The 19,326-nt window shown below is 44.3% G+C and overlaps 1 protein-coding gene across 21 annotated transcripts in view; it reads right to left on the bottom strand.

Moving 5' to 3' along the window:
- Cacna1d (calcium voltage-gated channel subunit alpha1 D) overlaps positions 1 to 19,326 on the bottom strand; it is a 358,933-nt gene that overhangs the window by 78,949 nt on the left and 260,658 nt on the right. For 12 of the 21 annotated variants that reach the window (XR_010050123.1, XR_010050124.1, XM_063257272.1 and 9 more), the window contains exons 10-15: positions 9,169 to 9,256; positions 8,847 to 8,906; positions 7,982 to 8,008; positions 4,251 to 4,411; positions 3,102 to 3,327; positions 2,767 to 2,974 (exon numbers count right to left, since the gene is read on the bottom strand). Coding sequence is in view for 19 of the 21 variants with exons in the window: in XM_063257272.1 (XP_063113342.1) it covers positions 2,767 to 2,974; positions 3,102 to 3,327; positions 4,251 to 4,411; positions 7,982 to 8,008; positions 8,847 to 8,906; positions 9,169 to 9,256 (770 nt within the window). In the remaining 2 variants the exon portion in view is untranslated. Of the gene's footprint in view, positions 1 to 2,766; positions 2,975 to 3,101; positions 3,328 to 4,250; positions 4,412 to 7,981; positions 8,009 to 8,846; positions 8,907 to 9,168; positions 9,257 to 10,828; positions 11,033 to 19,326 lie in introns of those variants that run through there. The other 9 variants (XM_063257278.1, XM_063257264.1, XM_063257270.1 and 6 more) reach the window with 2 other exon arrangements.

Genomic DNA, 19,326 nt, shown 5'->3' with positions numbered 1-19,326 from the left:
AGTGGTGTCTTCTAATATTTGAAGCATAACATCTGTCATACAGTAAGTAATCTTCTGCAACTGTTTATTTCCCTGTTCAGCAAAATTCCCTGGAGACCCCCCTGTATCAGTAAGTTCATCTCATTCTTTTAACTGCTGCATTGTACTCCACACAGCTAAATAACTGTGGAAACAGAGGACTGTATCTGTGGGTTTTTAGAAGCAAGGAATTCTAAATGTCTTCCAAGTTTACGGAAAGAAATTCATCTTTTCTATTTGTGATAATGGAGAATTCAGACAATCTTAAGATAGAATCAGGTGAAAGTGGATAGCAATTTATAAAAGCACTACCTTCCACAGGAAGAGGGCTCCTTTATCTCTACTGGAACTAGAGATTTTAAAATCAAATTGTTATGACTCACAATCAAATAGCAACATGGGCGAGTGATTAGAAAAGATAGAGGCATTCACAGATAGGGAGCTTTGAGTGGCTCTTTCGAAAAGACACTCTTCATCACCCCGGAAAGCTGCAATGAGATGCCATGTTTACCTGTCAGACAGTGACAGCTACTAAGTTTGAACACCCACCTGGTGAAAGGGAGGGAGGCAATGGGCAGCCTCTGCAGTGCTGATTGCCAGTGAATTAAAATAACTGTACGGAGGGCATTTTGGCGACAAAGGTGAGGACCACCTTTTGACTGGCAATTCCACTTGGGGGAAATCTGTCCTGCAATCTAATCTCACACACGTGTCCCATTTGTTCAAGATCACTGAGTGGAACCCTGTTTATATGACCTTGTACTGGACACAACTAAATATCCAGTAAAGGACTGCGTACATAAATTGTGGCAATCGCCCTTTTGACTTGACCGATTCTGTTCTGTTATGTCACATTTGGTTTTACTCTCTTCCAAAAAAGTAATAAGAACCGTGGGAGCAATGAAACCCAAAATGTGTAATAGCCATGGTACAAAAGACAGGAAAAGAAAGTGCTCCAAACTATATAACTGCATGTATATTTAAGTGTATAAGATAGAAAATGATATCACAGAGTTTTATTGGATCAATCAACAGAACTGTTTGCAGTATCATTGATGGAATGTCCACTTTACAAGCTTTAATTTTGTGACTTGAACAATTATTTCTAAGATGACAATATGTAATCCATTAACTAGTGATTTCCTACTGTTCATTTTTTTTTCTGTAAATCTGTATAACTTGTACCCCTTCTCTTTTTTTTCTTTTCTCCTTAAATAAAATTTTAAAAAAAAGGAAAAAAAAAGAAAAAAAATAAATTGTGGCAATCCAAACCATCGAATATATGCACCATTTAAAAGAAAGAAGCAGCCTTTTTATAGACCAAGCAGAAGGCATCTAAGGACATCTTTTTCTTTATTTTAATTTAAAAAATTTTTCTGGTTTTATGAGCCAGGGTCTTGGTGTGTAGTTCCAGTTGGGCTTGAACTCATTACGTGGTCCAGGCTGACCTCAAACTTGCTATAATCCTGCCTCAGCCTCCTGGGTGCTAGGACTACAGGTGTGTACCACCGCATCCAGCAAGGACACTTGAAAGTGATTAAAAATGCAAAACGGTACGTGGAGTGACTTCCATCTGTGTAATTCACTCATAGGCAGGTGGCCAGACGTAGTTACCACTATGAGCAAATATATATATTTGAGAGTACACAAAAATGTTTAATGATAGTTGCCTCCTAGAAGAAGTCAGTGGCTAGAGGGCAGAACTGTCATTTCGTATTCTTTTGTTGATCCTTAAATCTTGTGCCATAGGCATGCATTACAAAAAAGGGGGGTAAAAAAGAAACAAATTTCTGAAAGAAATCAGAAAAATGAATGACTGACCAGGAACCAAATTTTAAGCATAATTCAAAAACAAAGTCATGGCCTAAAGCAGTAATTTTAACCACTTCAATGACCATACAAGAAAGAAGTTTACAGATCATTTCTTCCAATCTCTGTTCCTTCAGAAAAGGGTAAGTGGCTTCTCTAAGGTGACTGAGCTGGGAACAGAAAGAGCCCCCACAGAATCCACACACACATCCCCTGTCCTTCCTGCCACACCTCCCTGTCTGTGCAGCAGCCTCACATGCTCACAGCCCTTACACAGGAGGAGACGACATGCGCAGCTCAGAATCGGACAGGTGGAGGGGCGCTGTGCTTGGAGTGCCAGCATCCAGCTGTCGAACTCCTGCTCCCTTCCAACTCGGCACCCACGGGGGCTGTGTTGGGCTGGGAACGTAGCTCAGCAGCACAGCTCAGCGCCTGCCTGGTGAGCATGAGACTGTGAGTTTGACTCACAGCACACACACAAAAAACTGTGTGTCCTCACCACCTCAAGCAGGGAGGACAGAGCAGGCAGAAGGCTGTTCCAGCGCTCACCCTGACTCCTCTGACTATGCACCAGAGTATCGGGCTTCCCATTTTACTTCTTTGCATAAATCTATCATAACTGAATTATAAACTGTCTGCTATAAAAAATTAGCAAGGAACATGAAGATTTTACAATCTGTTCCATAGAAACTTTACAAAATCAAAACTTTTTGGTTTACTATTTTTTAATAGAGCTAGTAATATTAGAAATTACATCGTGTTAAATAGCTAGCTGAGGAGGATGCAAAGTAAATTAACTTGCATGGTGCAAAATTTATCGAAGTATTATTAAACAGATGATTAACAAAAACAGAATCCTTCTGTTTTCCTGAGCTTTAAGTGCACAGGAGGACGGGCATTCAGCAGCACGCTCCCCTGCCTGGGTGGGGAAGGACTCACCTGGAACACTGTCAGAAGCGCTTGGGGAAAGTTGTCAAAAGTGCTTCGCTTGGTTTGCGTTTCATCGAAATTAAACTTGCCGCCAAACAGCTGCATCCCAAGCAAGGAAAAGATGATAATGAACAGAAAAAGCAAAAGCAACAGTGAAGCGATGGACTTCATGGAGTTTAACAAGGATGCCACCAAGTTGCTCAGAGAAGTCCAGTGCCTACAAGTCAAGACGAGGGTGTGAGTTGAGTCCCATTCAGCACAGAGCAGACCTTCACCTAGCCAGGGCTAGGACTGCTCGCCAACTCCTGCTCTAAAGCACCTGCAGCAGGCTTCCGTTTCCTTACCTGGTCACTTTGAAGATTCTTAAGAGGCGTACACACCGAAACACAGAAATCCCCAGAGGAGACATGATTTCCAGCTCCACCAAGATGGTTTCGGTAATCCCACCACATACCACGAAGCAGTCGAACCGATTGAAAAGAGACACGAAATATGCCTGGAGACCCAGACTGTACATTTTTATCAGCATCTCACAGGTGAACAGGGCCAAGAGGACTTTGTTGGCAATATCTGGAAAGAAAAGGGGCGCCCATCCTCAGGGTCTCCGTGCGCAAGGCACTCAGCCTCCCCTTTCCTTTGGCATCTCTCTCTCTCTCTCATCAATCCCCACAGGAAATAATCCGTGACTTGTTCCTTTCTTTGCCACTGTACCCATGACAGAAATATGGCATTAACGCAGATGGTCTGTTTCTCTGTTAGGTTCTGGTTCTGGTACTGCTGCTACCTAGATGTACAAATCTGGAAAAGTTATTTGATTTCTCTGGGCCTCAGTTTTGCTGACTGTAAAATGGGCACAGGTACCTTATCATATAATCTCTGGAGATTTCAAGCACTATGGTTCTGCATTTAGACCATCATATTATGCTTTTTTCTTTCAATCACACACACAACACATACACAAAAATCCATGTTTGTTCTCCATAGCACCATGATAGTGGTTACTTACCAATATCATATTTAATATGAGGGAAAAAATACCAACAGGCTCAAGAGGTAGAGGAAATACATGTAGGAAAAGACTTCCCAAGAGCTCAAAACTGTCAAATGCAGAATAAGCTATCTCTGGAACAATGCCCCACATCACACTTGTGAGTCTTCAAAGTAAAGGAACCAAACTAAGTTGAAAATACTAAGGGGAAGGTACAGCTTCCAACAGGGTAAGGAGATGGTCCTTCAAAGGCTCCTCAACCTTAGACTGTCTCAGGGTTAGGACAACAAGATGCCTGGCATTCACTGACGTCAGTGTGCTACACCATACAGCACACAATGCACCCCTGCTCCAGGGCTTGCCTGAATCGGGATGGCCCCAGCATCTTCCAAGATAGTCCCCACTAGCAATGCTCTGATTCTTCACTCCACATCCACCGACAATAGAGCAGTTCGCCACAGGGATCTCTAGTGTAGAACAAAAAGAGGATGGCTTCTGCTCGTACCTTGAATCTGTGTCAACCAGTCGGGCTGATTGTAGTGCTCAGAGGAAATGGTTAATGTGTTGAGAAACACCAGGACAATAACCAGCCAGTAAAACGTGACAGACTTCACAGCAGCCCGACATCTTCTACGGCTGAATCTGTTCCAGCGACGCCAGCGTCGGCTGAAAGATAAGCAACCATTACTCCCTCGATGACAGATACAGCATCTCAAAGTCCAATAAACCTTACTAGAAGGAATCAGCCATTCCCTGTAGAGGAACGAACTGGGGTGTGGGCTCAGGAAGGAAAATGTGAACTAACAGCACAGAAATGAACAGACTTCATAACATAACTTATGTTGGCCTTAACAGTTTTTTAAAAGTATAATATTGACTTGGTCAGGCTCAATTTCTTCCCTATAGCTACAAATAACTCCAGAATCATCTGTCATTCTGATGCAGTCTTCGAGTGGGTTAGAAGATACAGATCTTCACAGAATCTTGTGCAGATCCAAAACTGCACCTGCATACACACACGGCTCATGCGCTGCCAGATGGTACATGAATCTGCAGTGGCATTGGTGGGGAGCCACTTAGCTTAGACACGCATCTCTCACAGCATCTCAGTCACCATGTGGAATCCATTGAGCAGCAAAGTGCTTTAAGACCATCACTTTCTTTTTAGGAAACCTTCTGACCCTTTCTTCAAACTCTGAAGTTTTTCTGGAGCCTGGCTATTGTCAAAGCTGAGTAGGACATGAGTCTTCAGACTGAGTCATCAGGTGCCCTTTATAACTAGTAATCCTCAAAATACACCTTTAGGAGAAGAACCAATATTGAATCATGTTTTCACAGAAATAAAATGAGCTGAGCCAAACAGACAAGTAGTATGTCCCCTGCCTACCTTCAGTTCCTGTTTGTCACTAGGGAGATTTCCTCCTTTGGCCTCTTCATGGAAAACCTCCCCTGCCACAGGGAAGTGTCTCATGACACGTGCTGAGAACTTGGATCCCAGGGAGAAGTCAGCTCCTCTGGGCCATGCTGCATCAGGAACAGGAATGGGCACTTCCTTTAGGGGCCTGACTCAAGGGGACTCCAAGTTGTGTCCCAGCTGCAGCCCTGCAGCTTTGGCTGACTCAGCCATGTAGCTATGCTTTTTTTTTTTTTTTTTAAGTATGCAAAGAAAGAGTTGGGCCACATCCTTACCAAGACTTGGATCAAGCAAGGTATATTTTATTATTGATCTTGCTGTGCAATTGGTAATTAAAAAGCAGCAGAAACGTAATGACTGTGACAAAAAACTACAGAGGACACTGAGATTTCATAGCTAGGGCTCTCATGGGAGGCATAATTCAGTACATAGAGTGTTCTGACCTGAAAAGGCCCAGCCTTGGATGCAGTGCAGTCTCTCCTGTACTATGGTGACAAGGCACAAGCGTCTCTTATGTCTAGGGGACCTCAGCGTCCTATCTCCTAGAATCCACATCTTGCCCCTTGCTGGGTTCTCAGTGCCCAGCTGGTCAGGCCTGTTCTCTCAGGAGCCCAGTGTGCCAGGGCACGATGCACCCAGCGCTACACAGATGGAGATGAGAAAGGCACAGTCCTATCATCTCTGCCACTAAAAAGCACACAGGGTTGTAGTAAAAGACAATTACAAATCCACACCAAGTGCTCATCCAAGATGCAGGTGCAGGAGCCAGAAGGAAACTACAAATGCTCTTTATGTTAAAGAAGGCTTCTCTGAAAAGCAGAGATTTGGGCTAGATGAACAAGAATTACTCCAGAGGTAGGTGGAAGGCCAGTCCAGCCACAAGAAACGACATTGCGAAAAGCACTAAACGTTCAGTGGGGAGGAGAGGACTAGCACCTCTGAAACCAAGAACAGTCCAGCATAGTGGGGACACAGGACGGGCACCACAAGCTGAGCAGAGGGTGATCCAGGGGTCAGATTATAAAGGTGTTTCCATGCTCCCTGGCAACACTGAACTGCAGAAGAGGTTTTACATTTTTAAAAAGTCAGGTTTGAATGTAATTCATATATGGTGAAATTTAGTCTTTGGGGTATACACATCAAGAACATTTTCATTACTCAAAAAAGTTCCTTTTCAGCCTTGGTAATCAATCTACCACTCTACTCCCCGGCCCAATGGCCATGGATTTGTTTGTTGTTCCTACTGTTTTGAGTCATCCAAGATGCCACAATAAACAGAATCATATAAGATACAGCCTTTTGAGACAGGCTTCTCTTACTCATCAAAAGTACTTCTGAAATTCATCTCCTGCTACTCTTGTAAAGGGGCCGTGGGTTGGAAGGTACTAACTCTGCTATTCACGCACAAACTGGGCAAGAAAAAGCAGCATGCTTTTCTGAGCCTCGATGTTCTCGGCTGGAAAATGGGGAAGATAATCAATCAATTCTACCATTGCTAGTACTATTTCCATATATGGATAAACCATAATTTGTCTGCCCATCCACCACTGATGGGCATTTGGTTTATGTTCAGTTAGGAGCAATTATAAATAAAGCTGCTATAAACATTCAGGTAAAAATTTTACCTAGGCATATATCTTCAATTCTCTTATATTAATAAAAGTGGGGTTGCTAGGCCATATGACAGATGTACACATAAACTTTTTAAGAAACCAACAATTTTTTTAAAAATAGTTTTAACACAACCAACATTAGCTATTGATCAGCATCACCACAGAAGTTGGCATTTTCAAGTATTTAAATTTGACATGTTCTTACAATCACGTAGCGATATCTGCAATTTTATTGTTTGTATTTTCCTAATGACCAACTGTCAATTCATGTGCTTATTTACCATTCATATCTTTTCTTTGGAGCCATTCTTCTGTTGCTGTTTTAACTGAATTGTTTTCTTATTCTTCATGTTACTTTTATACATTATTCCTTATACATTATAAATACCAGTCTTTTATCCAATATGGTTTGCAAGTATTTTTATCTAAGCCTGAAGCTTATCTTTTTATTTTATAATAAAATAAAAGTAAAAGTTTTAATTTTGATGAGAATATATCAAATTTTTCTGTTATGATTTGTGGACTGAGAACTGTATTTTAAGAAAACTGCCTTAACCAAGGTTATAGAGATTTTCTCCTAGAAGTTTTATAGTTTTGGGTTTAATATTTAGTTTAGTGTCTGTTGTATATAGCCGTGAAATGATTTTAATTAAAAAATCACATTTACATGGAAATGCATAAGCATATAGTTCAATTAGCTTTACAAAATGAAGATGGAATCTACATTAAGATCAACAAAGTGAGTATTAATAATACCTTCTTGACTCTTTTCCATGGAAAGATTTTTTTGGTTGATTTTTGTATTTTGCAGTATAGCCAAAAAGTGACAAGAAACAAGAAGTATCTGTCTTAGAAAAATGACTGAAAGATTAATTGAGAGGCAAGACATTGTTCATTACCTTATCTTTTATTTACATATTTACTTATTGTTGGTTCCAGGGATCAAACTCATAACCTTGCACTTGCCAGGCAGGCGCTTGTGCTGCTGAGCTAAACTCCCAGCCCAATGTTTGTTCATTACTGTGTCCTTATGATTTGTAAAAGCTGTTCCTGCTATCTGCTCCCCTGAGGCAGGTGTAATGTTTAATGGACTGAGTAAAACTCAATGTCCACATTGCAATTCATGAAGTAAAACTTAAGTTTAGAGTAAGTCTATGTAATAGTAAGAATGCAAAATACAGGCTAAAGAAAAAAATAGAGGATACTGACCTGAGTTTGGATTTTGAGATGGCTTGACTGCAAGAAAAGAAAAACATATTAAGATTCACACTGGGAAGGCTTGAGCACACACTCCCCCTTGGCTTCTGCAGCAATGTGGTAAAAGCCATGCATGGAAGCCCGACCTTGGCATCTGCAAGGGCTGCAGGAGGCCAGCAGGGTTAAAAGTAGAGCAGAAGTCAAGGTGCCACCAGGGCAAGGCAGGCAGGCTCAGGACCATCAAGGCCCAGGCAAGAGAAGGTGCTTAGCTACATTCCCTTCCCAGCCCCAGAGACAGGTATTGCTGCTGGGGTGGGGGTGGGAGGTTCTTCTCTTGCCACCCCAATCTGAAGCCAGAAGGGTCTCTCTTCCCTGTAGCTCAGCCATTCATCTCAACACCAGCATCTCCTGCTGCTGTTGTAAAGGAGAACAGAGGCTACATCATTTCATAAACTCTGCTCTCTGCCATTATACATCATTTTTATGAAACTGCCAAGAATAAGATAGAGTACACTTAAAGTCTACACCTGTAGTCTACAGACGTAAGACCTACAGAAAACAAGCAGGAAGCAGCCAAAACAAAACAGCATGGGGCTTGCCAAAGCCACATGCTGCACTGTGGTCCTCCCATTGCTGCAGCCAGAATCCTCTAGAAAAGAGCCCCTCGGTATTAACGGGATGGTATCATCCAGGATTAGAAAGGGTGGTGCGGGGCCCGTTACAGAGGTGCTGTGAGGAGAGGAGGGAAGGGCCCCCCTGACCCTGGGCAAAGAAAACCTTAGGTGGGTGGCACATTCTAGTCAGCAGCTCTGCCATTCAAGCTCTTTCTCCAAAGCACGGATGCCAAACCCGACCGGAAGGAGAATTCAGCCTTTACCCCCACCGCCGGCACCCAGAGGGGCCCGTCTTGGCTGCGCCTCTTCTTTTCCACCAGCACCTAGTGGACACAGCAGGTTGCTGGGTTAACTGCACACTTCCCGGCTTCACCTCGGCAGGGATTACTCACAGGAAGAGGCCTGAGGAACACTGTGGGGCCTTGCACAGGAAGAAGGGAGTTGAAGGGTGGGAGGGAGCCCACCCGCTTTGTGCACCTAAGGCCACAGCCCCTGGGGGCACCACTGCAGCCTGGGGATGTCTGCTCCTCCTAAGTTCCTCAGAGATGAAAGGAGAGCTGGGGCAGCAAGTACCTCCACACTCACCAGAGACTTCTGCAGCAGCCCTTGGTCTCGCCTTCGCCACTCACATTCTCTGTGTTCACAGATTCAGTCTCACTGGTGGGCATGCTAGCTGTGGGGAGAAGAAAGGGCTTCAGACGGCACATTAGGGTGCTGCACCCCTGGGAGAAGGCCAGACACAAACCTGTGGGAACTGAGGAGTCGGGCAAAAAGGGCCTCGGCCACAGGCAGAGCTGCAGTCAGGCGAGCCCACTGCCCTTGCTTCTACCAACTGCCAGGAAAGCCTAGGGTCTGCCTCCAGAAGGCAATCCTGGTGGCCTAGATGCTTCCCAAGAAAACCAACCTGGAGGCTAGGCTAGATCCTGTCACGGGGCCTGACCCAGGCTCACTGTCCTGACTCCACCTCGCACTGAGAAGCTGTCCAAACACTTCAGTTACAGGTGCATCTTCACTGGCCCGAACAGGAGCAACACAGAGCAGCTGTGATGAAATCTAGTACTTTACAAATAAATGATCTTCAACATACTGAAGGAGGAGAGCTGTTAGGAAGCGAAGGCAGTGCAAGAAGTCTCGTTTAAAAGGTGGAAGCTCTGCCTATTCCTGGCTAATTGATCTGGTGCCTAAGTTCTGCTGAGGTTATAAGGCTAGTATGGAGGCCCTTTCCAAATAAGCTGATACCAAGGCACAGATAAAAGAGCGTTAGGGATAGGAGAATGGAAGGGTTTTGCCAAACAGGAAACAGAGGTGAGTGTTGCCTGGGTCCCAGGGTCACTGAGGTTTCCAGGACCTGTAAGTCTTCTTTCCCACTGGCAAAGTTCTGAGCAGCAGTGGAAGAAATGTGGAAATTTATCCACAATTGTCTGGAGGTCCAGGGACTGCCCCCTCCTGGCCGCTGTCTAGCTCATGGGCATCTTTTCTTCTCCGCTTGACTCGATTCTAGAGACATCATAAACACATGCTGGAAGCCAGGCAGTGAGAGAAGTGTGAAGGCACAGAGAAGAACAGAATACTACACCCACCTGGAGGAAAGGCAAGGAAAGGTAACCCTCCAACAGACTCCCATTAACTGTGGAAAGAGCTAACTCAGAGTCGGTACAAGAAGCTATGGAGTAAGCAATGGCTGATTCTGCTCTGGGGTGAGAGAGCAGATGGCTACAGACCCAAATGTGGGAGAACTGCCCAAACGCACTATTTTTTTCCAATGTAGTTGTGAATTGTAGACAGTTTTTATAGGTCTCACAGTGTCAACAGGAAAGTCTTCCTCTATGGGCAGGTGGCTCCTCAAGCTTCATTTGCAACAAGTGACCATGGTGCCTGAAGAGCTGTGGTGGACACTCTGAGGCCCAGCCCCACGCTGGAAAGGGAAGAGCTTCTGTCCAGGAGGTTGTGTCATGGCTGACCACACTCAGGTGAGAGACAGAGGTGATAGTCAACAACCACACAAAGCCACAGAGGGGCAAGTCCTCTGAGGGTACTGAAGGAGATCTGCAGACATTCCCACCCCTGCCTGAGTCTGCCTCAGAGGGACCCTGGTCAGCTTTGTCCAAGCAAAGTGTAATTACAGATTCACGCTACATTGCCGGTACTTTCTTCCTCAGGTTCAAAGAAACTGACTGCAAACCTGCATTTACTTTTTTACTGCTCTGTGGAAAAAAAAAATAGGGAGAAAAAAATCAAAGCTCACCATCCCATCCTGGAAAATCCTTGAATAAAAATCCTTCTTTAGGACAGACAGACACGTGTGCACACACACAGAGACAGAGCCAACTACACATCCTCTCTCCAGGGCTACTCCATGCTCTGACCCCAGCAAGTTGACCAGAGGACTGTCAAAGTCAATGAAACTGGTTACTGCTGAATCATTTCACAGCACTGCCCTTCCCTTCAGAGGCAAGGCAAAGAAAATCACAGCAGGAAACCCTTTTAAAATCCAGCCAGGATTTGTGAATGTGCTTATTACAGTGACTGAGCTACCACAGGTGAGGGCAGTGTAACACACCAGGAACTGAAGGCCCTGGTCCTGCCTGTCTCTCCCCAGGCTGTGGGCACCTCTTATAAACTGACGGTGCTCATTCCACAATCTTGATAATCATTTCCATCTCTAACTGTTAAATAGCTCATGATTGCAATATTAATCACATGAGAAAATCACTCACATGTACCCACAGTGAACATTTGAACAGACTAAATCTCTGTGGCCCATTTGGTTTTACTCTCTTCCAAAAAAGCAATAAGAACCGTGGGAGCAATGAAACCCAAAATGTGTAATAGTCATTGTACAAAAGAGAGGAAAAGAAAGTGCTCTAAACTATATAACTGCATGTATATTTACATGTATAAGATAGAAAATGATATCACAGAGTTTTATTGGATCATTGAACAGAACTGTTTGCAGTATCATTGTTGGAATGTCCACTCTACAAGCTTTAATTTTGTGACTTGAACAATTATTTCTAAGATGGCAATATGTAATCCATTAACTAGTGATTGCCTACTGCGCATTTTTTTCTCCGGTAAATCTGTATAACTTGTACCCCTTCACTGTTTTTTTTTTTTCTTTTTCTTTCTTTTCTTTTCTCCTTAAATAAAATAAAAAAAAATCTCTGTGGCCTTTTTACTCTTTGGGGCTATGGTTTACACTGATACTAGCAGTGTTGTTGCATTTCATTTCTTAAAGTTCCATTTTTCAAGTGATCTGACTGAAACGGATAAATTCCATCCTGCCTGTGGAAGGAGTACAGGATACTGCTCTGCATTTCTGGCTCTGTGCTAATTATTAGTGGCTGAAAGGTAGTGGCTGTTCTTCAGACAAGACAAGAAATAAACCCAACTCTCCAGAGACAGGGTGAGGCCGAGAACCTCCTTGCCCCAAGTTCAGGCTGCACTAAAGGTAAAGTGGGTCCTGTTGTCTGACCTGTGTCCTCAGGTGTGGTAGAGGACAGTGCCTGAGCCCAGACTCTCAGTGAGGCTAGATCTAAATTTAACCCACATTTGGGACCTGGCTTCTCTGTGCCTCCATTTCCCTACCAATAGGGAGCACCTATCTCTTGGGTTGTAGGCAGATCTCAATGCGAGGAGGCAATCAACAAGGCCCACAAATGAAGAATCTGACAATTACCCCAGGAAGACTCTCTTAGAGCTTTAGGAGAGCAGAACGACCCTGGCTCAGGTCAAGTCACCCTGCTATTACTGTCCTGAAGGGTCTAAGAGTGGATACTCTTCCATCCAAATCAGCTTTAGTCACTAATCTTCGTTTGTATCTTTTCTGTCTTAAAAAATTAGCCATTGCCTAATTCATCCTGTACTAAAGAAAGTAACGCTCTTCTTGTAATTACTTGATACCTACAGAGCCACCGACATATAAGCAAACCTATTCCAGAATGATGTCACCAGGGCTCCAGGGGAGGAGTGCAAGGGGAAGGATGAGGCAATGCGATAGAACTGGGCCACCTCTTCTGGCTCTGGAAACAGACCTTGATCTGGCCTTTAATCTGACAAAAGGAACTTTGCTCAGACAGGGCTCTAGAAGCTTAAGAACTACTCCAGCAGTTCCCTAATAGAGGACACAATTCCTTTTCCAGAGCACTGAAAAAATTAGTCTCAGTAGCTGGAACCAAAAACCCTATTGTACATTAAAACATTTTACCCTTCACTTGTACCTGAATTCACTTTTTAAACATTAATAAATCAATGTATTTCATTTTGCTTGGCCCCAATAGGATCTTATCTGCATTTTTTAAAATTAGGAATAAAGCCATCATTTACTGTCAGTATTACAAGGGGCTTCTGAAGATACAGGACCAAACTCTGATATTTCAGATGAGAGAACGGACCGACCTGCTCTAACACAGCCCAGACCCAGAATGCTCTCCCGAGCTTCTCTCGGTACTCCTTCCACAGGCCATGCATCCGAGGTTTTGGGATATCCGTAAATACAGTGGTGTATACTTAAGTGCTGGCATATACACTAATATATACTTAAAATTTCACAAACCAAAAAGTTTCAAAGCCAAGCAAGTCTATCATTCATTAGCACTGGTTCTTTATTAGCTCCAGACACCTGGAAAATAAGCAGACCACATCCAGGAGGTCTACAAGCAGCACAAATAGCAAGCTGTACTGGTGACCACTGTGAGTTTATAAAAATGAAAACAAAGAGTTAAAAAATTCCGTAAAAGTAAACCAATTGGCAAGCTTCTAAAACAAACACCCTCGCCTGAGTGCCTCAGGCATCGTGACTGTGCAGCCCCTAACAGCACTCAGCATGACCTGCTGACAAGTGGCCAGACTTCATCAAGGTGCAGGAAAACCCCTCACTCAGGCCCTGTCAGTGTCAGTCCATCCTGTAGAAATACATCAGGGCCGTCGGAATGGGGAGAAGCTTCGAGCTGTTTTCCTTCCACACTCCAGAGAACCGTACAGCTCTGACAAGGAAGTTTCTTTCTCTCTGTAAATTTAAAAACTGTTTCCATTGAGTCTGGGTGGAACCAGGCCTGTCACCAATAATGAATGCTGACTTGCACTACAATTTACCCACTGAAGATCTGGGGAGGCTCACGGTCTGTGCTTTGCAATCTATGCAGGCCTGGAATTTCTGGGACTGCTCCAGGATAGACTCCCGTGCTTAGAATGTGGGAGCACTGTGAGGACCCTGGGAGCTGCTGTGGTAGAGAAGATGCTGCCTGATAGAAGCCTGGTACTATGGATTGCAGACAAGTTCCCCAGGTCACTGTGGCACAGGCAGCCTGGGTTGGGCCCCACCTGGAATTCTCTTGGAGGCCAGGGGCCACATTTGTGGGTTAGACTGTTTACGGGGCCTGGATGCCCCAGTGGGTGAAGTCTAAACTGGAAAGGAAAATACACTGTTTCTCAGACCAACACAACAATCTGAATTTTCACCACCTATGGAGATTTCTCCACCTACCGTCACTCCAAAGGACAGCAGAATTCTCAACCAATCCTGCTGCAGTTGTGAATTCAGAGGCAAATCAACACACACACACGCACACACACACACACGCACACACAAATGCACATGCACATGCACAGAAAGAAAGAAAATGAGAATCAGAGAACAGTTCTAAGTTCAGGTCTAAGCAGGCAGCCTCGAAACAATGCCCACCATGATGCCCATCATGATTGGATATATCAATTCTTAGAGCAACTTCCTTAAGTGGTGGAGGCTGATGAGGTCAAAGACTTTTGCAGAGACATCAGAAAACCTCAGTGTGTGACATCAGGTGATACAAGAACAAGTGCCTTTCTCTGCCTAACCTGTAAATGTCATCTCTAAAGTCCATCTACCTCTGACTTGCTGTAAGCACAAAAGAGCAGAAAATCCAGACTGGTTTTACTACCACCATCTAGGGGGTTCCCTTTGCATTCTCTGAGCTCTGCCAGGTGACAAAGGATCAGAAATATCCTCAGGAAGGTAGCTGGGCTCTCACAACCTGTCCAGAAGAACTGACTCCAAGGCCCCTCCTGGCCAACTGCTCTAGGGAATGGAGCATAGCAGAGGGAAGAGCAGCTCCCAGGGGTCCTGGAAGCCCCCAGAGACTCTGGGTCATCTAGTCAAAGGGAAGCTGCTCATGCCCAGTGGGTCCCAGGCTTCCATTGGGGCAGCCTCCTTCACAGATACGCTGAGCCGCCTCACTCGTCTGTTCTTCTCTCTGGGTAGGCTTTTTTTTTTTTTTTTTTTTTTTTAATCTCAGGGATTTATTGTAGTATTTCTTCCATGTTCCAGCAGCCTAAACCTTCTTCTTTTTTGTTTTCCTCTTCAAAGGAAGGTGTAGGGGTGTCATTGGACAACTGAGCAGTGGCATCAATGCTGCCTTTCCAGTGGACAGGCACAGATCTTGAGCTTTCCTTTTATTTTCAGGACAAGCATGAGCAGTGCCACCATGTAACATGCCTGCCAAACCCAAAAGTACACAGCTATCATCTGTAGACATTTTCACATGCTAGTGATGGCATGCTTAGCTGACATGGAGAAAAAAGACTCTCTTTGCTATAAGGGAGCCAGACTATTCTTGGAGAATGTGGGTCAAGGCCAGACCAAGGTTTCCAGGTCCCAAGCAATAACTGCACTTAGATAACAACTCTTCCCATCTGATCACTGACAAGGGGCAGCACAACTTCCAAACAAGGGCCCTGCTTCACCTCACCAGCAAGGTCACGGTCAGTTTTTAGAGTCCTTGTGTATTACAGTCAAAGGCCACTCCTGGTCAAAATAAAGTTAGTTTCATGACAATACTAGGTTGTCTCCTCTCCCTAAGGATGTCAAGAAACTAAATACCTTAAAAAGTCAGAAGGTCTAAGCCCTCATTCAGAAGGGTATGCAGCAGGGGGAGGGTGTCTCACTTCATCTGGCAACAGGAAGCACTCACCTTGCTTTTACAGCTCACCCAGAGCTATATTCCTAAATCAGTTTTAACAACATTTTTATTCTGTTCATGACAGGATCCCCTGCTTCGCTGAAGCTCATCCTCTTTGAAGGCAAACCACAACAAGGCTGCCCTCCTGTTCACAACACTCTGTAAACCCTACAGCCAAGTGAGCCAGCCCACCGCTGCCCCTACCTGCCTGTGCAACCCCACTCAAGCTGCTCTTCCCCTCTCTTTCACAGAGCAGCAGCGTACTGAATGCCTTCTGACAACCCTCCATTCCTGTACTCTTCCAGGCTTTCTGATGAGACCAGGACTCTACTACAGCCCTTGGTTAGATCAGTCATGGATTGTTCCAGGCCACTTCTCTTAACCTTTGAATTCAGCATTCCCAGGTGTGGCGGAGGATACTTTAAAAAACAAACAACAAAAACAGTGGAATCTGTCATCTGCTTCCCTGGGTTGTGCCCTACAGTTTGAATCTTCTCAAATACTCTCCAGGGTCCCTCTTGGTGGCAGCACTAGGCTGACCATGCCACTGTATCCAGGCAAAACTTTGTGTTACCATCCAAACACAGCAGAAACCTGGCCAGAGCAGGGCAGGGAGATAGTTGCTGGATGCGTGTCCACATGGAGATGGCCCTTTCTGCTCAGCCAGGACTTGTGATAAGGGGCATGACCAGCATTATTTTAGGAGATAGCTTGAAATGTAATAATTTCCCGCACAAGCACATTCTCACTTGCAAAGGCAAGTACCCAAAAATCTTTGCATCCCAGAAATCTATTTTTAACTTCACTCTTGAGGTCACTACTACTAGTTTTAGCATTGTCCTGGGCAAACCAGCCAGAGACTGGAAGACCAAGAAACCATTTAAAACATGCAGCCTGGAAAAAATCAATCAAATAATATTATTGGAATTTCTAAACAGTTTAAAATTTAAAACATCATTCATGGAAAAGTGTTTAAAAAGTCTGTCTTCTAGTCTACAAATATTCATGTGGAATCCAATTTTCTGAGTTCATTTAGCTGCTTCTTTATAAGGCATAGTTCAAACAAAAAGGAAACTGCAATATCATCTTGGGAAAAACATGTATTTTAGGGAAAGACAAGAAGAAAATAGCATGACCAAGTTTCAAAGAAATCAAGCAGTTAAATATATGCATCTTCCAACCACGCCACACGGCACATGCATTTCACACAATGTCTATGGAAAAAGAAAAGGTACCAGAGATGCCAGGCAAAAAGCATTCGGAAGAAAAAGTTCAGTCTCAGTAATTTACCGTGATCTTTAGCCCTGCGTTGGCGAAAGCAGCAAAACTTCCTTTTCTTCTTGTCCTCTTTTAGCAAGTCGGCCACTGTGACCCCTTCAGGTTGGACAAGGCAATTTCATTACCATACAGCAGAGGGCAGCAGGAACAATGCAGAAAACAGGGCCAAGGCAAGCCGCAGGCGGTCTGAGCAGAGGCTCCCAGAGGACTCTGACCTCTCACACACACTTGAGATGGCCCATCTCCTGGGCGGCAATCTACAATCCAGGGTCTGATGGGTCAGGGACAGTCAACTGATAAAGCTACTACACAAACACCTATCTTTAAGAGCCTGTTCTACATAACCAACTGACTGACACTGGACAAAGGTGTTCCATGTTTGGTCTCGCGTATGAGAAGGCGGTTGGGGAGGGGCACTTCACAGGTCCTGCTTACTGCTGGACGGTGTGATTCTACCCAGTACTGCTACCTCTGCGGCAGAAGAGATGGAAAGGAGAAGGTGGCTTTGCATTCTGACAACCTAGATCTAATCCTAGTCCTGTCACTTACTGAATGAACATGACCAAGTTACTTAACTTTATCAAGCCTAGGTGTCCTCTCCTGTAACTTATTAACAACAATACTTGGGCCTGCATACACTTCATAAGGTTGTTTTAAGAGGCAAACAGTAAACAAGGTAACACAGTAATACCCTAGTTCATGGATACTTTTGGTCACTAACAATTCAATGTGCAAACAGAAGCAGTCAGCAACATTTTGCTTCCATTCACAAACTCCATGTCAAGGGATGGACATGACCTGGGCCATCTTCCCTGCGTGAACACAAACATGGCCATTTTTCCCAGAATCATCAGACAAATTAAGTTGGTAAATCAAGTTAACACTATAGAAGCAATGGGCTTGGCTTTGGCAAGGCACAGCTAACCATAATTTGTTTTTATTACCAGGACTCTCCTACAGCCCCTAGGTCATAAGAAAAACAGCTTTAGAATTTCTAAATTCTTACAGCTCAGTGTCCACATGATCACCTCAAGCCATTTAGTCTTTGGAGCAGAGGTCACATGCCCCAAGGAAGGGGACTGCAGAAGCAGTGTCTTGCAGCAGAAGGGATGCTGGAGCTGGCCAGGGAATGGGGAATTGGGCACACTCTGCTGAGTCTAATGCAGTTCTAAAACAGGCACCCTACCTCAGCACCCTAAACCTCTAATCCATCCCACAAGAAAGTGGACATGTGTGTACAGACACAGGAGCATCTGCTCCTGGGGGTGGTGGGGATTAACACGTAGACTGTGGCAGAACATGGGTTCAAGTCCTGGCTTTGCCACTTCATAGCCATCCAGCCTTAGGATGCTACTTAACCTGTATTACAGTTTCACCATCCATCAAGTTCCGGTCTCACAGACTTGCAGGTGGAATAGGAATGCACGGTCTCCTTTTTTTTTGGTACTGGGGATCAAACTTATGACTGCACACTTGCAAGGCAGGCGCTTATGCCGCTGAGCTAAATCCCCCGGAATGCACTGCATAGGAAGTACCTGGTAAGCGCTGGTTATTATCTGTATCCTTTCATTCAACAAATAACTCATTCGACAATAACTTTCTCACATTGTGAGAAACACTGCGACTGGCGGCAGCCCCACAGTGGCGGGCAGAAGCACATCCTGTATCTGCCCCTGCGGTGCTCAGGGTCTTGTGAGTGAGAAACAGTAATCAGGTCATCACACAAGTGCAAGGCTGCAGCTTTGACCACCGCTGTAAAGCACAGGTCATGGACTATAGAGCACTATTCTAAAACACGGCAGTTTATTGAAAATGGCCAAAATTTTGCTTTAAAAGTACAGAAAGAGATTCTAGGCAACAATCTGAGGAAAAAGACACATACCAGGCATCTTATAGTAGGTAGCAAAACCCCAGATTCTTATTGGAGAGGGTGATGTATGAAAGAAGCCCTAATTGCTAAGTCTGGCTCCCTCCAAAGAGAAGGAATAAAGCATTTTATTTATTACTTTATATATACTGATACTATATGAATTCTTTACAGAGGCAAATTCTACTTCTATAATTAAAGTATATTAAAAACCAATAAATAACAAGAACAATCTTAAGACTTCATAAACCTGGCCACATGCTCCTTCCCATTTCTATGCTGGGAAGACCCCTCAAACCACCTCCCACCGGCTCTCACAAGGCTGATGGCAATGGTAGATGAAAGATGCCATTAAAAGCAAGTACTTGATACCTCCCCAGTACACAGGGTGTGCCTGGGTTACCAAGCAAAACTGGCGGAGAGTGCCCGGTCACTGCCCCCAGCACTGTGCTCCCAGGCAGCCTTCCCAGTCACACTGCCAGCAGGCTCTCCAGTGAGGGCAGGTGACTTGGACACATGTTTATCAGATGCCGCTCAAACTGCTGCTGTTTGCTTTATAGCTTTTAGTTGAATATTTTCCGTTTTGAACTTGTGCCACAAGTTTAATTGTAATGAAAGCAGTTTTATAAATCAAGTTTTAAAAATACAATCTTTTAAAATGAG

This window comes from Cavia porcellus, unplaced genomic scaffold, assembly GCF_034190915.1.
Source record: "Cavia porcellus strain 051 isolate PalLab524CR breed Dunkin Hartley unplaced genomic scaffold, mCavPor4.1 scaffold_10, whole genome shotgun sequence".
Lineage (NCBI taxonomy): Eukaryota > Metazoa > Chordata > Mammalia > Rodentia > Caviidae > Cavia > Cavia porcellus.
Note: the sequence above shows the minus strand (reverse complement) of the source record. Positions and strands in the feature narration are given on the sequence as shown.